The sequence below is a fragment of the Acomys russatus genome, chromosome 7 (assembly GCF_903995435.1).
Source record: "Acomys russatus chromosome 7, mAcoRus1.1, whole genome shotgun sequence".
NCBI lineage: Eukaryota > Metazoa > Chordata > Mammalia > Rodentia > Muridae > Acomys > Acomys russatus.
In genome coordinates, this window is record NC_067143.1 from 13,320,079 (window position 1) to 13,344,906 (window position 24,828).

Consider the following 24,828-nt stretch of genomic DNA (forward strand, 5'->3'; position numbering starts at 1 on the left):
AAACAAACCCAGGCATTATTAATGATACTCTGCTATGCTTGCAGACAGGAGTCAAGCAGAGTTGTCCTCTGAGACTCACAGCAAAATATTGGGTGATGGATAGGGAACCTGGAGGAAAAATGGGAGGAAGAAGAAAAGGACCTGGAGGTGACAGCCGCCTCACAAGAAGACCAACAGGAACAACTAACCAGGACCCATAGAGCCCTGCCAAGACTAGAGCACCGACAGAGGACCATGCATGGACTGGACCTAGGCCCCTACAAATATGTAGCTGAGGGCCAGCTCAGGATTCATGTGGATCCTCTAGTAAGGGGAATGGGGCTCTTTCTTGCCAGCTTTTCAATCAGTTTTCCAGGGCAGGATTGCCTTGCCAGGCCACAGTGGAAGAGGAAATACTCATTCCTGATACAATTTGATGAGCCGGAGAATGGGAAGGGGAGCTCCCCTCTTCTGAGGAATAGGAGACAGGGATGTGGGAGAGGGAGGGAGAGTAGGGCTCAGAGGTGAGACAAAATGAAGATATGACCAGGATATAAAGTCAATAAATAAAAACATTTTTTAAAAAGCACATTTCAAAAGATATGATTGAGTTCAGTGGCTCTTGCACTAAATGTATTTAAACTGAAGAAAAATTCAATGCATCATGAGTTCTACAATGATAGCCTATACAGGTTTTGAATTGATATCCGCAAGCCACTTGAATTACTGTTCTGATAATTCAGCAGGAAATCTACTCTCTCACAAGGTAAAGAACGTGTTAGTACCATTGAAAGTGAAAATGTACCATGTGCTGGCTCTGTGCTAGCCACTGAGCATGAATTACTTACTAAATACATCACCTCCAAAGTGACCCATGATATTTCCATCATTTTATGAACTATAAAACAGAGAGGGAAAGGGAGAAAAGTTTAAGATTTTTCTAAAGGTACAGGTTATAAAAAGTAGAATTCGAATCCAAGTTTCATGTCCGAAGAACCAAGACACTGTTTAGCATTTGCATTCATACCATTAGGAATTGAGCTCGATGGGAGATGGGAGTGATTAGTTTAATAAACAAATATCTAATTAATGTACTCAGTATTTTGAAACTTGTTCATATATTTTCTTGCAGCAAGCTTTTAAAACTTGAACCTCTGTAAGATACTTACCCAGCCAAAGCATTTCTGAGGTGGAGATTCCTCCAAAAACGACCTTGAAATTGCAATTCCTTTTCACATGTAGACTCTGAGGGTTTCTGGGTGAATAATTTGTTAAGGGGTACCATAGCTGTTTGGTGCTAAAGCTAAATACCATCATCTTGATGGTCTCTTATAAGCAGATGAGACAAACCAAGTTTAGCGCACAGTCTTATTCCTAAAATGACTGCAACAAGGAAACTTTATGTACTTCTAAAGGTTGTGGTATACCTACAGACAGTTTAGAATTCAAGTTGGTGAGGTCCCTGCCCTGCTCTGGAGATGGTATAGCTATGTAAGGATAGTTTAATTATATAATATTGAATAAAATTGTTGCCATATTTACTTAATCTAAGTCAGTCTGCAAAACTATGACTTTTAAAGTAACAAATAATCTACACAACAACAAAACCACACTATTATGCTCAAATAGAGGAATGATTATTCGTGCCATTTTAATTGTTATAGTTGTTTTTCAGTTAAGTATCTTTCCACTACCTATTATACTTTTCTTTGAAACAGAATTTTTCATTCTGTTCTATGTGTCTCATATTCCAGGTAGTTTAATTTTGGGGTTAGTTTTCTTCATTGTCAACCTGGAATACTTTTACAATTCCCTGAAGTCACTTTTTCTCTTTCATGAGGTAGAAATAAAATCTTTAAAAATACTCTGCATATATTTCCCATGGCTTACATGCAGCTGTGCTAGATGGGAGCCAATTTTCTCCAATTCATTTACTTATTTACTTTAAATTTGAAGGAACTTTACAATAAAATTTTAATAAAGATGAACTGGGACCATTGTGTTCCTTTTGTCCATACTTTGCAACTTTCTTGTGAGTAGAAAACCACAGAGGTTAAAAATTCATAATATAAATGACTTCACAAACACCAGTATATTAACATATTCATGAATGAATTCTTGAAATAAACATACCTGGCTGAGATCAAAGCCTAGAATACCAAAGATTTCATAAGAACTTTTAAATAAGGTATGGCACTGTCATGCATGTTCATAAGTTGAAAGTTAATCACTAATGCATCCGTGTCAGGATATGACGAGTCTCTCAAGATGCTAAGAATGCAAATAGATCATCAAAGCAGATATATCACTAGAGGCTCCCCATCAGATATGGAGTCTCCAAGAACTTTGGTATAGAGTTCTAAACTCTAAAACAATTTTTTAAATGCATGGCTATTGTTAGTAAGTTGCCTTATCTTTGGAACTTATTGCAGCATCCTGATCTGATGCAAACAGAGGATTTGTAAAATATATCTGCCATGCTTTAAGGAACAAGGCGTCTGTGTTCACATAGCCACCCAAACCCTGTGACTTCCACAATAAGCAACGTAAGCTTCTCATTTGCAACATGGCATATCTGAAAGAGCAAATATATTTACTGTGACCATTGGAAAAGAAAAAAAAAAACACATTTCTGTAGAAAGAAATATGAGCCTAAAGAAATCCATTAAAGTTGCCTCGGCGCAATCAGAGTCAGGCAGTTCTAAAATAGAAGATGCTTTCGACAACAAGACACAGTATGTCTGGATTTATTTTGGATAAAGCACTGCAGGTGTTTTTTTTTCTTACTTTAGATTTAATTGCACTTAGGAGAAATTAATGTACATTTCTGCATATTTTCAGCATCCTGGCCACAGTGGTATATTTCATTTTAATTGAAAAAGCAATGTGATAAATACATTTCCGTACAGTTTTATTTGATGATGTTAAGTTTGCTTAGCATCTTAATTTTCATCCTGAAAATTCACTGAGGCCTCATCGTTCCAGCTTGTAATTAAGTGTACAGATTCATTGCCTCTAACTAGTCGCCACCACCTCAGACTATAGGTGGTTCCTTCCATTCAATCCAAGACCGTTTTATTAAGCCTCACAGTATTTCCATCTATTATATACAAACACCTCCCTGTAGTTTCACTTGCTAACCGTTTAACTATTTTTGGTATCTGGTTGACATTGTATTTTTTCTGGAAATGTTCTGCAAAATGGAGACACTGGATAGTAGTCTCTCATTGTTATTCTTGCTGTTGTTGTTGTTGCTGCTGCTGCTGCTGCTGCTGCTGCTGCTGCTGCTGCTGCTGCTGCATTGTTGTTACCTAAGTCAGGACAAGAGACGCCGAATTTGTGGTATTATATCCATTTTGCATGCCAGAAAATATGCTCCTTTAAGCTACTGTGTGAGCTATGCTGAAAGCTCACCATCAAAGATGAAACCCAGATTGAAAGGATTTATTCAATAAAATGATTTTTTGCAGGGTTGGGGAGATGGTTTATATACAGTGGTTTATATACAGTGGTTTATACATAGTGGTTTGGTACAGAGACCCAGGTTCAGTTCACAGCACTCAAAAGGGGACGAACAGCCCTCTCTAATGCCACCTCTAGAGGAGGAAATTCCGTTTTCCAGTCTCTGTGGCGCTGAATGCATGTGGTGCACTGACACATATAAACAATACACCCATAGACATTAAAAACAATGATAAAAGAGTTACCTACACCGTATTGTATTTGGACTTGAGTTTAAAAATATAGGCAGTGTGTATTGTTAAATAGCATTCCTAAATAGTTTGGACATAAGTGCAAGTTGGATTGTCAAAAACGTAAGATTGTTTTTTCTTTAAGGCACATCATTTATGAACACCAACCAGTTGAGAGTAAATATCTAAATAAGGAGTTCACTGGCTCTACCTTTTTCTTCAGGGTAACGTGGTGTAGTAGGAAATTCATTTTTCATTGAGAAGACCATCAGATCAAGGTCATAATCTTTACTACTAAATTCCCTAATGTAGCTACCATTCTCAATGTTTATCCCATCCTTTGTATCCTCCCATTCCTCCCCCCCCCATTTTCCCATTATTCCCCTCCCTTATTCCTGAGGGGGATTACCTCCCCCTGTATATTCTCATAGGGTATCAAGTCTCTTCTTGGCTACCTGCTGTCATTCTTGAGGACCTATCCTAAGCTGCTAGTTAAGGCTATGGTAGATAACAGCACAAGAATCACAGCTTCTGAACTTAAAACAGATGCCAGGAACTGGCAATGAGTAGAGAGGAAATATCAACAATACCTGTTTCTTGGCACTAAATGTTTATTTGTGAATATTGAATAACAAATTTGTCAATTATGGTTTCCCTGTCTCAAGATACTGAAAAATGTTTTATTACCTAATTTATCAGGTACTTACATTATTACTTCCTTCTTCCTTTACATTCCCGAGAATCATACAGTGATGACTGAAGAAATGCTGTTTTGAAGGTCTATACTTAGGATACTCACCTGTGGATTGATGAAATAGGACATTTCTGTCGCTTGTGGTGATGGGTCTTCAGGTTTACCCTTAGCGTGGTCTTCACTAGGAATTCTCCTGTCATTCTTTCACCCATTCACAAATATTGTTGGTTAACATCCACTGGATATTAATGCTGGAGAATACTGTTTCTGGCACTGGGAGCCTCAAAATATTAGGCACAGACTCAGCTTTAGCTAAAAGTAAATACGAAACTGAATATAAGCAGCAGAAAAAACAAAAAGCAAAAGGTAGCATTATGTGATTTCATAGGCACCAAACTTCAGAACCTTTATACTCACACACCTTGCATACGTGCACAGCTATTCACAGCTCAACCCAGGTTGCTTTACATGTGAACATTTTTCATATTTGGTTCTGAAAAATCCCAATGAAATACAAAATTATATTAAAATAACAATATATTCCTGAAAGAGTATATAATAACATTATATAATCATATGAAATGTACATTTTATTCACTGGAATTCAAAATACGGATACTTTTATTTCTGCATGTTTAGTTAATATTACATTGACATAGTCAAAGGCCTCACCAGTTGTGACATTTCCATGTAATCTTATGCAAAACATGAGTACATATGTGTGTACTTACACAAGTATATAGATTATTGTCATTTTTCTAAAATTTAAGGCAGAATTTTGTATCTTTCCTTTCAAATAGTTTTTCTCACATAAACTATATGAATGATGAGTTATAGCTCTAAATTATTCTTTATCAATGCCTATGTAATGACCATTTGTTTCACTCATTTGTGTTTTGTAAGTGTTGTTTTCATTCCCTCAGAAGGGGGATGAGATGAGAGCCGTACCCACGCTTTACAAATACATGGCTTGGGAATCTCGTGAGAAAGTGAGGGAAAGGAGAAAGAACCTAGAGGTGATGGGAGCTCCACAAGAAGATCAATATAACCAATTTACTAGGGCCCAGAGTGGCTTGCTGAGACTGAAGCCTCACCCAGTACCATTCATGGACTGGACCTAGGCCCCCTAAAGATGCAGCCAATGGCCAGGTCAGGCTTCATGTGGGTCACCTAGTAAGGGGAGCAGGGTCTTTCTCTGACATGAACTATGTTGACAGCTTTTTGATCGTTTCTCTCTGGTGGGACTGCCCTGCCAGGCCATAGGGGAGGAGAACGCACTCAGGCCTGATGCAACTTGATGATCTGGGGTGGATTGGAAGTGGGGCTCCCCTTTTCTGAGGAATAGTGGGAGGGGAGGGAGAGAGGGAGGAAAGGTGGAATTGGGAGGTGAGGAGAGATGGAGATATGACTAGGACATAAAGTGAATAAATAAACTAATTTTAAACATTTTTTAAAAGAAAGGAACTACAGATCTTCTGTATCCCAGCATATTGGTGATATTTTTGGTAGGTAGTCTTGGGCAGTTGGAGGGAATATTGTCAGACTAGATGAGAGCATTTTATTTAAACTATATATGTATATTTATGTGCAGACTTACATGTATGGCTATTTTTAGGTAAATAGTTAATAGTATGATATCGTAAGACTCTTCAAACATCCTTGTCCCCGACCCGCGGGTTCAGTTATTTGTGGAGTGGCGAGGAGGGTCGCGACCTGTGAATAAAGAATTGGGCGAGAGAGAGAGACAGGGGCCCAGGGAAACGTTGCTTGTCGAGGGCCGTTTATTGTAAGGGGGTATCCAAATTTAAAGTGAGCTTCTGAGAGGGCGGGGGGTAGGAAGGAATGCAGTAGAAAGTTACAAAATCTTCTGGGCCAGGCCCAAGGGCAGCAGGTGTGGGGTGGGGCAATTATTCAGAAGTCGCGATACACCAAATGTTCTTTCTCAAGGTCAGGCTGGATCTTTTGTGGTTGCCAGGCAGAATAATTATCTCAAGTATGCAGACAGCTGTGGCTCTCAGCCAGCAGGGCCTCTCAGCCACTGGGGCAGGTCAGGCAAGGTCCTATGGCTCCTGACATCTTACTGTTATTTTACCCTCCTTCACCATTTCTCTCCCTCCTCCATCCCTAATTAAAACTGCTGTCCCATTGCTCAGACCCTATCACACATACCCTGCCATCTTCTTCTTATTGCTTTTCTACTACCCTACTCTGGCAATGTTTCCTCTTTATTTTCCTGGCTTATGCAGTAACCTCTGGATCCTAATAAATTGTGTAATATTTTTAATAAAAAAAAGAGTACCTTGTAGGTATTTTCTCCCCCTCCCTCCCTCTTTCCCTCTATCCTTCCCTCCCCTTCCCTCCCTCTTTCCCTCTATCCTTTCCCTCCCCCCTCCCTCCCTTTTTCCCTCTATCCTTCCCTCCCCCTCCCTCCCACATTTCCTCTATCCTTCCCTCCCCCTCCCTCCCTCTTTCCCTCTATCCTTCCCTCCCCCTCCCTCCCTCTTTCCCTCTATCCTTCCCTCCCCCTCCCTCCCTCTTTCCCTCTATCCTTCCCTCCCCTCCCTCCCTCTTTCCCTCTATCTTCCTCCCCCTCCGTCCCTTTCCCTCTATCCTCCCTCCCCTCCCTCCCTCTTTCCCTCTATCCTTCCCTCCCCCTCCCTCCCTCTTTCCCTCTATCCTTCCCTCCCCCTCCCTCCCTCTTTCCCTCTATCCTTCCCTCCCCCTCCCTCCCTCTTTCCCTCTATCCTTCCCTCCCCCTCCCTCCCTCTTTTTCTCTATCCTTCCCTCCCCCTCCCTTCCTCTTTCCCTCTATCCTTCCTTCCCCCTCCCTCCCTCTTTCCCTCTATCCTTCCCTCCCCTTCCTCCCTTCTTCCCTCACTCCCTTCTCTATCCTTCTGTCTTTCTCTTACTTCTCCCTCCTATTTCCTCTGACTCATTCTCTCTTTGCCTTTGGCACACACAGTTGGAATGAGGATTTGCTCTTAATGTGTGCAGGCCGAAAATGTTATAGATACTAGCAGAAATGAAAATGAGGGTAGACATGGGTGCACAGTGGCATCTTATACACTTGGCCCTCTGACCTATTAGGCTGTCTTCATTAGGAACTGTAACAGCCTATCTTGACTGTAGCAGACAGTCTCATTAAGGAAGAATAAGGACTGATGTAAAAGCGTCCAATTCTCTGTGCTTTGAAAGCTGCTTTGTGTGTAGTTTCTAATCTCTGAGAAATTCAAGGCAAATAATGAGATTCTTGTAGGGCTTTTTTTTTTTTTTTACTTTGATTTGAAGATGTCAAAATTCAATGAAAAAGTAAGAATTTTATAGTGGGATGGAAACTGGCTCTTTGATGAACTGTCAAATGGAGCCTCTAAGGGAGGAGAAACAAAATAATTAAAATTTAGGGATGGATATAAGAATAAATCATTTTCATGTAGGTTTCTCTGCACCTTTCAGTGGGAAGTGGATGTATATGAAGCCTATACCTTAGTGGTACAGCAGCCCGCTAGCATGCTCAGTCCACATCACGACCTGTGACACACAACGCTGGTTGTCCTTTTATGACCAGGAAAAGCCAGAGAAACAAATGCTTACTTACCAGCTTCCACAAATGTTAGATTTATGAGCTTAACAAATCACTCATTTCTGAGGCCTGGAATCAAAACTGGATTCTAACGTTAGGAAACCTTAAATGTGAAATCTATCCATAAGAAATGAGATTCTAAACTAGTCTCCAGGGGGAATGCAGATGTACTCTTGAGTATGCGACTTTATTGTAATAGGGAATAAGGTACCTGTCATGCGTGGAAGAGATGCCTGCAGAAGATAGCATGGAGTGCTGGAGGAAAGCTGAGAGTATTTTATAAATCTACATGTAAAAATAAAGAAACATAAGTAAAGAAAAAGGTTGGATAATATTTTTTGAATAACATTTTATATTTTAATTTTTCTTTACATTTGTATGTGTGCCAACTGTGTGTGTGTGTGTGTGTGTGTGTGTGTGTGAGTGTGTGTGTGTGAGTGTGTCCATGTGTCATGGTATGCCTGTGGAGCTCAGAAGACCACTTGTGGGCATCAGTTTTCTTCAATCAATGTGCGTCCGAGGGATCACTCTCAACTCATCACCCTTGGTGACAAGTACCTCGACCTACTGAACCATCTCACTGGTCAAAATTTTATTGTTTTGAGTGACTATCCTAATACTAGTTGATGAGGTTTTTAGTTGAAAATTACTTTATAATGAATAATAAGCTCCTACAAATTCTTTATATAACATATAACTTTAATCTGTGAGCCAAACATAGAGTGATATGGCTGAATTAGTAAAAGAAGTTCTTAATACTTTATTACTTTTTGTGTAAAACTCTCTTTCTTTTCCTCAGAATAAAAGCTTGAAAAACAAATTGTTGTCAGGAAGCAAGCTGTGTGGAATTCATGCAGAAGAGGTGAGTAAATACAACCTTTTTGTAAGTTTAACTGCTTAAAATTAATATTAAATTAAATCTTGCATAATCTAAAGACCTAATAGCTTTTCGTTTAACACAAATGAAAACACTGAATAAAAAATAATTTACAATCTATTTTTATATTTATCTAATTATTCCAACATTGCACAAATGAAAACAAGATAAAAGTACATCCAATGCTAAGTTAAATAAAATTACTTTCTAACTCCTATCTCAACTGTATGAACTGAATCTCCCCAGTAGGAAATTACTAGATCCCTCCTGCATTTTCCTTTTGTTTGTGACATCTATATGCCACCTGGGGTTAATTTTAGCCTGCCAAAAAAGTACCATGATTCTTTTATTTTTTGTGCCTCAAGATTATCTCATGTATTACTCAAGGAGTAACAAATATTATTCTGAGTAATACATATTTCATCACATTAGTTAGCTTTTTCTAATTCTAACTTGATCCTAAGAATAATACAGAACTGTAGCTTATAGGAACTATTCAGGATAGTAGTAGAATAATAGTGAGGTCTACAAGTAAGTATAAGTTAAAGAAACAAGAATCACCATGTTCCAGGGGTACTTAGACAACATGCATAAAGACAAATTACACATTGAAAATTCCATGAATGATAAGGAGTACACATGGAAGCTATTCAATTCCAGGGAGACTTGATGGCTGGAAAGAAAATAGGGAGGAAGGAAGTAGGTTAATACAAGAATGGTGAGTCTACAGCTTGAAAGTTGACTCCTCTCCCCATAGCTGTCCAGAGGGGGGACTGCAGCTGCTCAAACAGATCCAACAGGCTCTGACTGTGAAATCACCTCTCCTCGCTTTTGTCCAGAATCCCTTTCCCATCACATGTGTATAGATGTAAAAGGAGAGTTTTCTTGGTGGAATAGAAATGTTGTAATGAGTCTTTCAGTGGGGGGAAAAAATTCAATCTTTCTCACTGTTTATCTGATCAAATTCGCATGCTTACACAATACGAAGAGAATTCAAAATGTATTCTAAGACAAAATCATTATCAAAAAATTCCTTAACTCAAAGTTTGGAAAATAAGTTTTCAAGTTTAAGGTCATTCTCAGCTAGAATAGTGATTTTGAAGGAGACCTGAGCCATGTAATACTCTATCTCTAAAAATAAATAAAATAAAATAAAATAAGTCTGAGTAAAAGCTGCATTTTAAGATAATTACTATGTTGTCAGGATCCCCACAAAATTCAAATTCACAAGGCAAGTGGGCACTAGAAGCATCCCTGGTGTTTATAAATTTAAATAGGTTCTGCCTTTATGGTTTACCTTCTTCATTCAAGAACATTCCTATTTTCTCTTGGCTTGGTGAAAATTAAATCTCATTTGTTCATTGCTGTGTTCTTCATATTATTTCCTTAATGGCAGAAATGAGAAAGTTCATATATTTATTCATTTTGCCATATCTTGTTTAATATCTATAGGACAACATTAGAACTTAATATTCTGGATAAAAGGGAAATATTCACCCTGTCACAACAGTATATTAGAATAATATATACAGAATTTTGTTATTTGATTCATCATTATTACCCAAAACAAAATGACAATCCTTTCTGCTGGAGAGGAGTTGAGAAGAGCTCACGATGCTGGTCATTGAGTCTCAGCTCTATACTCATGCAAGAGCGAAATGCGCTGTGATCTGGCATAAAAGAACTAGAAATGATCATAATGAGTGAGTTCACCCAGAAGCAGAAAGTGGGACAGAGGTGAAGACTTCCTATTGAGACTCTAGGTGAGAGAAGCATGGGAGAATGGGGAAATAGAAGGATCCAGAGGGTCCTAGAAACCTACAAGAAGAACATTATAATGGACAGATCTGGGCCCATGGGTCCTGCTCAAACTATGGCACCAGCCAAGGACTATACGTGCAGTAAACTTCGAACCCCTACCCAGATCTAGCCAAGGAACAGGACATTCTCCACAGTTGAGTGGAGAGTGGGGTCTGACTTTCACACAAACTCTGGTGCCTCATATTTGACCACGTCCCCTTAATGGGGAGAACCTAGTGGCCCTCAGAGGAAGGATAGCAGGCTACCAAGAAGAGACTTGATACCCTATGAGCATATACAGGGGGAGGAGGTCCCCCTCAGTCACAGTCATAGGGGAGAGGAGTAAGAGGAAAGCAGGAGGGAGGGAGGAATGGGAGGATACAAGGGATGGGATAACAACTGAGATTTAATATGAATAAATTAATAAAATATATTTGTAAAAAGGAACATGCGCTGTGCCTTTCTTGGCAAGAGGCAAACATAAATGTATTCACTAGTGCACACAGGGCATTAGAAACAGAATGAGTAAAGGCAGCTGCTTCTCTAAAATCCTCACCACACCATGGGAAACAGCTCAGGAAAGCTGTGTCTCAGCACCAAGGCGGCGCAATTGCCACGGCTTATATGACCTTGCTGCGGCTGAGAGGGGTCTTCTAAATTCCTGGGCTTCCTGACCCTGGTGAACAATCATTAGCTGCTCAAGTCTTAGGAGCCTCCCTCCTTCCTCCTGCCTCTAAGAGCTAATGTTTCAATTGAGAGGAAATAGTTACACAACAACCATTGCAAACAGAAAAAAAGCCTACCAACACCATCTGCCATCCCCACTACTATTATTTCATAAAAAGAAAGTTATTTGAACATAAATGCGAAGGAAGGAATCTCAGATTAGACAGTTGTCTCCTAAATGAGACGAAGGAGCTAAGCCGTTCCACCATGGCTGCCTGCATCCTGCTCATCGCTCTCTTCGAGATGCCGTTATCCTTATTCCCAGCTTAAATTAGCTCGTGCACATGCAGAAGCTTCATGATCTCATATTTGAAATTGCACTTAAAAGTATCTATGCAGTAAAAATAAAATTACTGAGAATCCAAATATTATACCATTTGTGAGAGGCTTATCTCTTTTTGATAATTTTAACTTATCCAAATATTCCTGACAAGCTAAATCAGCCTGCTATATGATTTCAATTAACATACTTTCCACAATAAATAGATTCCTTCCGATTTATTTGTTTTTGTATAATCTTTGTGAAACCTAGAAATGATTTTGCTTATCAAGGTACTGACAATTATATCTGGACTGTGCAACGCAGATGACTTGGGGGTGGGAACAATTTATGTTATCTTAATGAAAACAAAGACCAAGAAAGCTACCATGATGTGGTCACTAAATTCAGGGGAGAAAAATAGGGTGGGGGGGGAATGCCAGTTTAATTCTAGTTTTATCTACTAAAACCACTACACATGGTGCTTTAAATATTGATTATTACAATAAAAATTTAAATCACACTATGCACCTTCTATGTAAAAAAAAAAAAAAAAAGATTGTAAATGGATATCACAAATGGCTACAACTAGTCCTTTGTGGCTCCTAAAATATAAAGCACTGATTATGAGGCAGAATGAAGATGGCACTGGACAGGTCATACAAATGCATACTGCATGCAGTAGTGATCTGCTGATTCCAGCCCACACCTATCAACACTATTTGAGAGAAGGGTTGTTTCCCTTAGAGATTCTTTGGCTCAGCTGAAAGTCATAAGAACAAATTTATCCTGTACTAATGAGTGGCATAAGAAATAATAGCCATGTAAACCAGAATCACCATAGAAAAAAAGTTAGTGAGAGACCAGGCTCTGACCCAGTTACCATTGTTTTGGAAGACTTGGGATATTTTGAAGGAGAACACTTATCAGAAGTATTAATTCCACTGTAAAAGTGGAAGAGATTGAAGGGTCACATGTAAATGTTCTTTATTAAAAACCATGGTCAACGTTGAGTTCTCACTAGGAAATTTTGCTCTTCTGAGCACAAAACATTTCACACTCACTGCCCCTAACAAGAAGAGAAGATAACTTTTGATAGACATGAGCTACCTTTAAAAAACCAAAACAAAAACTTCAAACAGTTGCCTCGGTTACCAACTTCTTTTTTTTAATAACTGTTCTTTTAATTTAATAAAAATAGATTTACGTCATTCCTCCTTCTCTCTCATCCCTGTTCCCTCTCACATTCACAGCCTATGCTTTTTTGATGATTACTGTTAAATGTGCATATAAAAATATATAAATACAATCTGTTGGGCCAGTTGAGTTTTGTGTGCACATATGTTTCTAGGGGTGTCTACTTGGTACTGGATAACCAGTCTGAGGGCTCATCTCTGGGAAAGACTCATTTTCCTCACCATCATGGAATTTGATCTGGCTGGGGTTTTTTATGCTATCACACTTGCTGTGTATTCAAACATAAAACTGTCCTGGACAGCTTCACAAATTGTCATGTAATTTAATATCATACAACATACTCACCTTCACATTGTTCTGATTTTAGAGTGTGTGTTGAAAAACTAAGCACCTATTAATCTTTCTTAGGTTTTGTACATGTACATTTGTCCGTGACATGTGTATATTGTCATGTGTATATATGCCCGTGTGGATGTTTCTGTCCTCAGTGAACTGAAGTACTCACATTAAATATTGGTAACTGTGTCTTTCCTAAAAGGCTGAGGACACATAGTCTTCTTCTCCCCTGCTTACTGGTGAATTATCAGGATGTAGATAAATGTGTGTAGCCATATGTCACTGGGAGCAACTGAGTGTGTCTAACATTTTATATTTATAGTGACCTTGCTCAAAGTGTGGTCCTCTGCATCCCAATATACTGTTGAATCATAGAATTCAGCATTTGGTCCATTTGTGTGCTTGTCTGCATTGGAAATACAGTGAATTAAAACCTGACCATCCATTTACACTCACCCATCACTGTATATTTAAAAGTAATTAAATAAAATATAGACAACTGCATTTATAAATTATAGATGCATTTGCCACTTAAAACTAGTTTGTTTATCATGTCTGAATTACAGATATTTTGTGTGTTTGAGTGTGGGGTAGAAGAATATAGAATATTTATGTAAATAAGACCTTTGTAAACATTTTTTTGAACAGACCATGAATTCTTAATTCCTGACTCACTTGTCTACCTGTCTGATGCCAAAGCTAAGTTTAGTCTTCTCTGATGATTATCCAAATTATGGGATTCTCTTTGACTAGACTGAAACACTTACTCATGTGCTATGTGAAAAAAATCAAATCCTCAAGATTGAACATACAAGTGAACATAGGTATTAATACATATCTCTGCTTTTACAGTCCAAAAAAATCCAAGCGCAACTGAAAGAGCTCCGTTATGGAAAGAAAGACTTGTTATTTAAGGTAAGCATATTGCCTGCCCCCCACCTCCAAACTGCCATCCCAACACCCAACCTGCCAAAAATATTTCTTGTAAAAATTATAATTGTCAGACTTCTAATGAATAATTGCTCTCGGTTGAGTTTGGGTTCCCTCTACTTTCTTACCTTTTAATTAAAGAACAATGGTCCATTTGTTGTCAAAGGTAGATTTCATTCTAGTGAAATTAAAGCTCCTAAAAGTCTGTGGTCATTCAGTTAGCTCCTATAATTCAGTATTTAAGCAAACCGTCTTTAGTAGATTTCCATAAAATGAATTATTGAGAAAGTTTCTACACATACATTTTACTGTTGACCTTGCAGTCTTGACAACAGTTTACTGATACATTCAATCACAGGTCTATCTGATCAAAATGTGAACTTTAGAAATCGGCACCAACTAAGAATGTAAAGAGATGAATGGTTGTCCTCGGGGACTCTCCGTTTGAATTCCTGGTCTTTGTCAGCACTATCTTCTGTCACAGGAGATTTTGCAGATGTGACTAAATTATATATATATCTTTAGAGGGAGAGATTAAGTTTGTTATCACTGATTTTAATACTTGGGTCTTTTTTTTTATCAATAAAGCAAGAAAATCAAGAGAGGCATGTATGTGGTCATAGAAATTGCAGAATGAAAGATAAGGGCGCATTTTCCCCAGCTTCCTTGACTTAACCCTGTGGCAATTCATCTTAGATTTATTATCTTGAAAATTATAAAAGTTTTTGCACTGAGTAATTAACTTCATGAGAATTCCTTACAGCACCAAAACCAAAGTATCCTGCATTCTCATCCAAGCATAGAGAATAAAGACTTGTGTTCTTTTTCTATCTGTTTTATCTCCTGCAGTGCTGGGATAGACTGCAGACAGATACAACTAGGTATAATCATGTCAGTAAAGTTAGGTTAAGTTCATGTAATATTTACTCCTTAACACTGTAATGATGACCTTAAGTGAAAAATTGGAAGTTTACTTTTACTGGTATAAATATTTTACTAAATGTGGAAGTGAAATGATTTTTATTGAGAACAGGAAGACATGAGAGTGCTGCACTGCTCTTACTCTTGGCTTTAGAATCACAGGAAATGTTCTGATTATGTCAACTGGAATTTGTATGCAACACATGACTCTGGCACATCTTGACAAATGCTCTTCCTGACTTTGCTTTGGTGCCCTTTAATCTACGGTCCTCAGAGCCCTATGAAAACATCTGGACCTGTCAGACATGAAGCCCCAGATACCTGGAGAAAATTCTCATTGTTTATAAGTAATTTGAATAGAGAATAAACAACTCCTTGTAAATGGGATTGAATAAAGAACAAGATGGCATGGCTGACTAAGGGGACACTTGTCTGTGTCATCACCCTTTAGCTTTTCTGGCATGCCTTTGTACTGAGGCTTGGCCTCTCACCTCTGGAATGTTGTGTCTATGACCTGCAATTAGTGATTGTAAGTCAAAGTGTGTCCTTATGGTCAGCCCTTCCAAAGACCCACAGAGGAGGACAGTGTTTTATTTGTGTGTGTTACAGCTGCTTTGAGGACGAAGTAGTTTCTATTGCTCTCTGTAATAAAGAGAAGACGGTTGAAAAAGTTCACATGACAATGTCTGAGACTCAGCCATTGTTGTTCAGGTGAAAGTGCTCAGCACTCTAAAGTGGCACATAGTAAGCCCCAAATGCTCTGAGTGTACTGGGTCATCTAACCCTCGCACAACATCTATGCAAAACTGAAGAGGTTCCATTTCACAGAGAAGAAATAAAGGCCTTTCAAAGTTAGAACCTTACACATAAGCAGCAAAATTTATTTGCAAATGAATTACCAATTATTTATTAGTTACTATTTATTTTCAAAACATCTAGGAGCCCAGACGTGGTGGTATGTGTATTTAATGCCAGCACTCAAAAGGCAGACAGGTAGGTATATCTCTGTGAGTGCAAGGCTAGACTACTCTACATATTGAATTCCTGAACATCCAGAGATACATAATAGAGAGAACTTCTCTAAAAACAAATAAACAAAAAACAGTCTTGGGTTGTATGGGTAAGACATGTTTTCAATGTTTATGTTTTTTCTTTGACAACTAATTTAAAATACATTACATCAGAATTATGCTGTTGAGTAAGACACACTTTTCATTAACTGGTGCTTCTGTGTAAAACATAAAAAGTAAATAGTTTCATTTACCTTTTTGTTTCCACTAATAGATAGATAGAAGATGATAGACAGATGATAGATTGATAGATTGATTGATGGATTGGATTGGTAGATGATAGATAGGTAGATAGATGATAGATAAAAATATTTTAAAAGATCACATGTATTTATTATTAGATGTGATGGTACATAATTTAAATAAACATATTTGTATGCTAATATACAAATATTAAGATTCATTGAAAGCTCAAGATTTATTTTTTTAACAATTTGGGGAGAAGGAGCCAAGCATAGAAATGTAAAGTGTTATATATAAAGTCATAATTATCCTGTAAGGCCCTGGATAGATGATCATTCATTTGTTCAGAATCTTTTATTGTGCACGTGTTCTGCTTCAGCTACAGAGCAGTCTGCTCCAGTTGATGCCCTCCTGCTTAGTGAGGAGTGTGGAGACCATCAGTGCACTTCAGAGAAGATTTGCAAATATCTGAATTTACTCATAATTTTGTAGATTTTCACATAGTATTTTTTTCTTGTGGAGAGCTATAAAATGAGTCAGTTTCTTTTTAAGTATTTTGAAAGTTTAGACATTTAGGAAGTATTTATATGTGCGGACCCTTGTCTTCTTCCATTCTAAGTACAGAGACTTTTTGCAGTAGAAAGTGTGTGTGAGTAATGGTAGGGCTCTGAGTACATATCACAACACGAGGTCTCTAAGTACATTATGAATTTTATTATGTTTGTGTTTGTTCCCATTTCAGACTTAACCATGTCCAGTCCATCTTGCTGATCATCCTGTTATCTTTTCCTATTGACTTCCCATCTAACCTCAAACTCTTATTCCAAAATTTGATAGTTTTTAAAACTCATTCCTAGCTGGCATTCAGATGTCAAGCTTTATGCCATGGCTATATAAATTTTAAATATTTGGTGCAGGCAGTCTGGGCCTTCCACAGAGGCACTCTACTCACATAGGTTTAAATCAATTCTGTCTCATCATTGCAGTGGAAACTGAGGGCCATTGTAGAGGCAATAATATAAAAGTTGGAGCTGTAAAATCTATAACAGTTCTGGACATTACAGAAGACAAAAAAAAAGGCAAAATAAAAACAGTAATACTGGTAGCAAATTGCCCTTTGGCTCTGAGCATTAAGTTAAGCCTGGAATTGATGCTTACCTCTACATACTCTTGTTCTATCCAGAGTATTAAGTTTACACCTTGGCCTCCTAAGCAGCCTTTGCCCTGAGAAAAGCCTTTAATTTACACCAAATTAAAGTGACTCCGTATTTCTTCCTTGTTACAAATAGATCAGTCAAGTACCATGGAGTTCTTGGGGATCACTTCCTCTCGGGAACTGCCTGGAGATTGACCAGGTCTAATTCTGTGCACAGATGTAGCAGGTCAAATGAAATGCTATGATGGTGGAGGATGTTCTTAAATGTTTATTCATTATCATTGTCACTTAGTACACTGAAAATTAAACACATACTCTGAGTCATATGTGATTTAAGTTTCTAAAATTATAAACTAGGTGTCACAGCACATTTAAGGCACACAGCTGAGTACCCTGAAGTTACTGTCTAGGAAGAAGCCATTCTTCACGAATCTCATTTCTAGTAGCTAACCATCCTCAAATAGTTCTACTCTCCAGTTAACATACATAAAAATACAGTAATATCCATATTCCAAACTTAAAATTTATTATCACCATAAAGTGAAACAAAGAGCAATGAACATGCAGGGTTTTCACACATTCTTTCATTTCTAAAGTGCCTTGTTTGACTGCTCTTCATCCTAATGGCAATGAACGCAGCTTCCGATGACAGGACCAACGGCTGTCCCCTGAAGGCTCTTTTGGTAGCATCGTTAGATGTTTATCATCGGTCATGACAAGAAGAATTCCAGACCTACATCCGATCTGCTGGTGCATCCCTTTAAACCTGGTACTCTGGATGTAGAGACAAGCAGGTCTCTGTAATTCCAGGCTAGCTTTGTCCACATAGCTAGTTAGAGGACATCCAAGGCTATGCAGTGGGACCTTGTCTCAGAAAACAAAAAGAGAAAGCCAAATCTACATCTGTGAATATCCTTGACTTAGTTTATATATCATTAGTGCTATTTAGTCAGTTACAGAGGTGTTTGTTAACCTATGCATAATGAGGAAGAAGAGAATTAACCTCTTAAGATGATTGCAGAAAGAGTTGAGCAGCAGACACTATCAGTGGCATTAATAAAAAGGAATGAAAGGCCACTGTAAATTTCATCCCTCATTCTGCAAGTGCAGAGTTCATAGGAAATTCACTCTGGAAGTCTTTATCAGTGGTAGCACATGCAGTGGAATCATTAGTCCTGGATTTATCTTAGTAAAAAAGTAGCTCAGGTAAGTGTGTCCCTGCATGACTTCACTTGTGCTGAGTATGATTTAAATCTAATTAAACAACTACGGGTTCCCGCTAACATGTGCCTGCCATATATTAAACCATAATTGACTTCTTTCTGTGCTTGCAACTTCGTAGGACTAATAGTCATTTTCAAACCTTGGAGGCTTGCATAGTATTTTCTGGTACCATGTTGACTAGACCGCAGGAAGAAGGTGTTCAATATTAATTCGGATTGAGCCACCTGAGTTCTCTGTCCTAATTTTGCATCATCTATAGCAACAGGGCCTTACCTTAAACCTATGAGACGTAATCAAGGAATATGTCAATAGTCTATATAGTTATGTCTGTCATTTGGGTTTCTTGAGCCTAGTATGGGGGTTTGTGTTACTATGTAATTTTTGTGGGAGGCGTTGTCAGAACAAGTGGCCAAATTGGCCAAACTTCATACACACACACACACACACACACACACACACACACACACACACACACGCACACCATATATTTAATTTTTAGGTAAATATGAAGTAATATGATTCCTTGAGGCGTTATCAGACAACTTTAGTGTCAGTGGTCCCTCGTCCCTCCTTCTACTTCTCATATTGATCTTCCGCTCTCCTAGAAATAAGATCTTTACTTTCGATACAAAAAGTCTCACACTAATCAGGAAGATCTTCAGCACAGCAAGGCTGGCTGGCCACCCTAGCCTATTCAGTGCTGGCTTTCCTGACCCATTGCTACCCAGACCTTTTCTGTGTGATCTAGGAATCTGCACTCAGGTCCTCACTCTTGCACAGCAAGCACTTTATTAGCACAGCCTTCATCCCAGCCCTAAGAAATTGTCGTTTCTTTACACAATTGCAACTGAAAATTGTCTCGAAGCACTCTTAAAATTCTTTTTGTCCCCTTTTCCACTAACTTTAACTTAATTGTTTGTAAGAATAATTGACCTTTAGACCCAATATCTGATATGTCAGAAATTTGTTTTATAATAATTTACTATAATACTTTATTCTGTTTTGGATAGTTTTAAAATAAAGATTAGACTAGTAAATTATTTTGTAGAGTCTACTAAGATATTATTATTATTATTATTATTATTATTATTATTATTATTATTATTATTATTATTATTGAAAATAATCCTGTGAATTGTTGTCTTACAAAGCCAAAACTTTGTTAGCTCTGTATTACAGCACCTCCCATTTCCTCCTGTGTTAAAATTGCTTAAATAAAATGCATACGAAGAATAGTGATTACACATTATTATATCAATGGAATCACTGGTTTGAACCCTTGTAATTGTATGCTGCTTGAATTTCAGTGTCTTAGACTGTAAGGCATCAATAGCAATTAAGCAATCTCATGGATTGCAGATTTAATTCTGGCTGTTTTAATAACAAAACCCTGCTTTAAATAAACTAATCCAAGAAATGTTATTGAATGTTTACAAATCTCCTACATTAAAAAAGAAGATGCAGATGTGGCTGTCACTTAGTATTCTGTATTTCTGAAAAGCCCAAACTCACAACTTATTTTTAAAGTCTATGATGCCGACATTAAATTAAAGGTACCAGCAGTCTACCTTGTCTATTCTGATGGTATTTGATTTTTTTCATTTTCCCACTTTTAGAATTCCAGAGTTAACATTAACAGAGTTAAAAGAACCAGTATTTGAAGTTGAGTTACCTGCATTTCATTTTAACAGTTCCCATAATTTACTGGTATTGTTTTCTGAAGAGGATGCGGTCACAGGTTACATGGGGGACAGTTCACAGGCGTGTGCTTTTCTGTGATTCAGTCATTGTGAGACATCAGATCCCTACACACCTTGAGATACATGAGGCTGGTGCCATTGTAACACACTCTACAGTTTATACTAAGTATTCTTAGGTACAGTGTAGGAAACTGGTTTAACATGTATCATTCCATGAACACCTTCAGAAACATAGTCAGGCATATTGTTACTGCGGAGTATCACCAGTTCCTCCTACTGACACATCCTCCGTTTTTTCCTGCTGGTAGTACAGAATTTCCCACAAAAATCATCACAAACATGCAGCTGTGTATTATGCTGACATCGAGGGAGCTATGATGTCACTGGGTAATAGATAGCTTCCAGGCTGATTCAATCGTAGGACCACAGTATCTTGTACAGCATTTCCCTGAAATGAAACGCCTTTTTCTTATTGTTGTTGTGCTGGTGGTTGCATGGCTATAGTTCCATTTATTATTACATTTTTTTTTATTTCACTAATACAATTGTTACATTTTAATGAGCATAGAGAAAAACAAAGATATGAAACACACTGTGAGGCCTTTAAGTTGATTATCAATTTTAACCAAGCATAACTAAATGTTTTGGAAGCCCTTTGTCTATTACTTGTGGTGCAAATGATTAGAGAAAAGGGTTTTGTGATTGTGGATTTTGTAAGTGCCCCAGAATTAGCTTCACACAATGATCAGATTAGACCTTGGAGGCATTATATTGCTGCTGCATAGATGCTCTAAAGTAATTATAGAGAAGAAATAGATTTAATAATAATAAAGTAGGAGCCAATGGAGAAGAAAGAGTGCCATCTATACAGTGAAAGACATCTAGCTCAGAAGAGGATAGTATGAGCATGCATTGTTAGTTAAGAGTGGTAGGAGGTGCTGAAAATCACTGTGGTCATGAAGAGTCAGGGCAGAGGTTAGGGAGATATTCTGAAATGTAATCAAGAGAGTCACTGACAAAGACATAGTTTAAAAGTATATACAGAGAAAGGGGAATTGCTATTTTGTATGCAATTCTATTCTTTTTTGATGTTCTTCAGATGCAGTAATGAGCCTTTTTCTCCTGTTAGTCTTTCCTTTGACATGGTCACTGGGCTTTTTATATATTTTTTTGAAGTCGTGAGGACTATGCTAGTAACACCTTGGATCCACACAGGTGCTTCTCACTCAGCAGCACCTGTATTGGTTCTAGTTTATTTCTTTCTCTAGTAGTTACCAAGTTGTGCTGTGGGGGACCAGCCCTAGAACTTCCAGATGCTGCAAGGGTGCTCAAAGCAGGGATGAACAGGAGCCGAGCAAAATAAGAGTCAGACATTTGGTGCAAGCTGACAGATAGTGTTCTCTGTAGCTGCTAGTAAGTAAGCATACAATCAAACATACCACAGACCTCAGCTCTTTGGTTAGTTTTTTAAGGAAGTAAAACCAAAAAGGTTTTAAGGAAGTAAAATCAGTTATTTCACACGATAGTTGCATAAAACTCTACAGAATTTCAGCCTCATCTAAATTTCAGGAAAAAGGAAGCAAGTCCCATGTCTATGCCCCACTAACCCCCAAAGCAAGCGCATCCTTTTATGTCTTATTAACTTCAATGTTTGCACTCTTCAGCCAGCTTTGTTTTTGGCCAAAGGGCACAGCCTTTGTGGTTTCCTTTCAACTAGACATTAGTAATCTTAGGTTATTTTTGTATAGAAGTACTAGCCACAACTGGCGGTTAATTTTTCAAGCTCAGCTTGATGCCTAGCTAGGCATCTTTTGTGGAATCCTTGAGTAGAGCGAAATGTAGCTGCATCCCTAAGTGCTTCAGTTCTAGCATAGTCTTTAAGAATCAATCCCAGCACTTGGGAGGCAGAGGCAGGTGGATCGATGTGAGTTCAAGGCCAGCCTGGTCTACAAATTGAGTCCAGGACAGCCAAGGCAACACAGAGAGACCCTGTCTTGAAAAACCAAAAAAAAATCCTAGTCTTTTCTTCTTAAGTATGACAATTCCAAGATCTGCTATCCATGGCAGCTCATCTTTCTATAAAAAGCAAATCATTAACCCAAGCGGCTTTGCTCACCATCCCACTCTTGGTTTATGCCTTCCTCAGAATCCACCCAAGGCTTTTCTTTAAAGTTCCAAGTCATAGGTGTTTTTTCTTTTTACTTAATCAAAGGTTCAGCTTTTAATATGCCATTTGTAAATCATAAACCATTGAAAACCTGAGTAAGGAACAATTTTTGCCTTTTCCCCAAATTAGTGTTGCTTCCTCATCTGAAATACTCTTATCCTTAAGCATGAGTTGCTGGCCAGGAATTATTACTTGAATTTGGCAGAACATGTAGCTTTGTGTGCTCAGTGATTTTTGGAGAACCAAGGGGCATGGTAGGGGAGCACATCAAGGTAAGGAGAGAGGAGAGCGGAGTGAAAGCTGCCATTATGAAAGTAGTAGATGATGTGGCAACAAGTGATGAGCTTGGGGAGTCAGGAGGTATTTGGTCTTTGTCAGACGATTCAACTCCTGTCCATGCAGGGTCATCTGGAGGAGACATCAAGCTCGGACCCTTGTCAAGCAAGTTGCAAGGTCTCCACTCCTGGGTCCCTGGGCCTGCCGCTACCGGCATTGTGCCAATCACGTTTTTAAATAATTTTATTTATGTCAAGTATTTTTACTGCATGTGTATGGCATCGTGTGTGTATGTAAGTATAAATGCCCGAGGTAGTCATCAAGTGTCCTCTTTACTGCTCTGTACTTACTGATTGAGGCAGGGCCTCTTGCTGAATCTGAAGCTTGTGAATTCTTTCTTGGCTTATCCACCAATTTGACTTGAGGTCCTCTGTCCCTGCTTCTCTAAGGCTGGGAGTAAAGCTGACTGCCATGCTCATCCAGATTGTATGTGGGCCTAGGGGTTTGAATATCTGGTCTACATACTTGCACAAAGAACAATATAGCCATTATGTATTTTCCTCAGCTTCTATTTCTGTCATTTACAATTGGTATAAAATAACCAAACATATTTTTAAAAAGCATGGTGGAATATCTGCACTTATATAAAGCAAGATGATGAATTGCAGAAATTTCCTCTCAGTTATCTTGTAAGAACAGTTATTAAAAGATAAAATATATCAAATACTAGGAGAAATATAGAGAAAAGGTGGCTCTTATATGCACACATAGTGGGTTATAAATTAATATAGTCAGTCAGTAAGGCAAAAATTACAAGCTTTCTTAAAAAATCTGAAAAATTTGAAACAAACTTGCCTGAAGGAAAGGGAACTATGGAATTGGAGAACAGGGAGTAAGGAAATGTAGCATAGTACAGGGGAATATGCTTAAACTACAGTCTACGCAAGCGTGAAAATGGCCTTATGAGACTCTGCATGTTAAAAGAAAATAAACAGAAACAAAACAAAAACAAATAAATGAAAACTTCAAACAAGAATTTCATATTCCCAGCAATCTCACTTCTGCATCTACCCAAGGAGAGGGAGCCACTGTGTTGAAGAACTAAGATTCTAGTGCTCCCAGCACACTATGGTTTTGGTATTTCACAATAACTCATATATTGAAAATATCCAGGAGAGAGAGAGATCTTAGGTATGCACAACATAAAGACAAGATCAATGACTGAGCAGGGGAATATACTAATTTAAAAGTCTTTTATGTTGGGATGTGCATGAGACAAAGGAAGAGAGAAAGGGCAACTGATAGTATAAAAGGATTGTATGCATAAAATGGAATAAAATACCTCATAATCTAACATTTTCCTATTATCCTACTAAGAAATTTAATGAAGATGAAAATTTTATTGCTACCCAATGGAGTATAAAACTTTTCTCATTTAAACTAGATTTTTCATTCTTAAAGAAAGAGAAAATAACCAAAGTAGTAGGGTGTATTAGTCAAGGTTCTCTGGAGAAACGGAGCTATTAGAATGAAACACACACACACACACACACACACACACACACACACACACACACACTTATTAGAGTTTCTTACAGGCTGTGGTCCAGCTAGTGCAAAAATGAATTTCTATCAATAAAAACTCTTAAAATCCAGTAGTTGTTCAGTCCACAAGGCTGAATGCCACAGCTGTCTTCAGTATACATTGAAATCCTGAAAAAGTAGGCTCAAATACTAGTGAAGGGATGAACTTGCTGGCAAGAGTGAGTACAAGAAAGCAAAGAGACAGAGCAAGCTTCCTTCTTCCGTGTACTTTACATAGGCTGCCACCAGAAAGTGTGGCCCAGATTTCCATGTTTCTTAACAATAAAAATTAAAGATATTAACCTTTAATTAGTTTGGTCTTCCCACCTCAAGAGATGCAAATTAAAGGTGGGTCTTCTCACTGCAAATGATTCAGATATTAAAACTCTTTCACAAGTCTACCCATCTGCTTGGATTTTAGTTAATTCTAGGTGTAGTCAAGTTGACGGCCAAGAATAACATCATGGAGGGCATATC

General features: G+C 38.1%; 1 protein-coding gene across 8 annotated transcripts in view; it reads left to right on the forward strand.

Annotated features, from left to right (window-relative positions):
* Luzp2 (leucine zipper protein 2) overlaps positions 1-24,828 on the forward strand; it is a 463,171-nt gene that overhangs the window by 351,460 nt on the left and 86,883 nt on the right. For all 8 annotated transcript variants that reach the window (XM_051148629.1, XM_051148628.1, XM_051148627.1 and 5 more), the window contains exons 6-7: positions 8,745-8,807; positions 13,993-14,055. In XM_051148629.1, the coding sequence (XP_051004586.1) occupies positions 8,745-8,807; positions 13,993-14,055 (126 nt within the window). The remainder of the gene's footprint in view (positions 1-8,744; positions 8,808-13,992; positions 14,056-24,828) is intronic.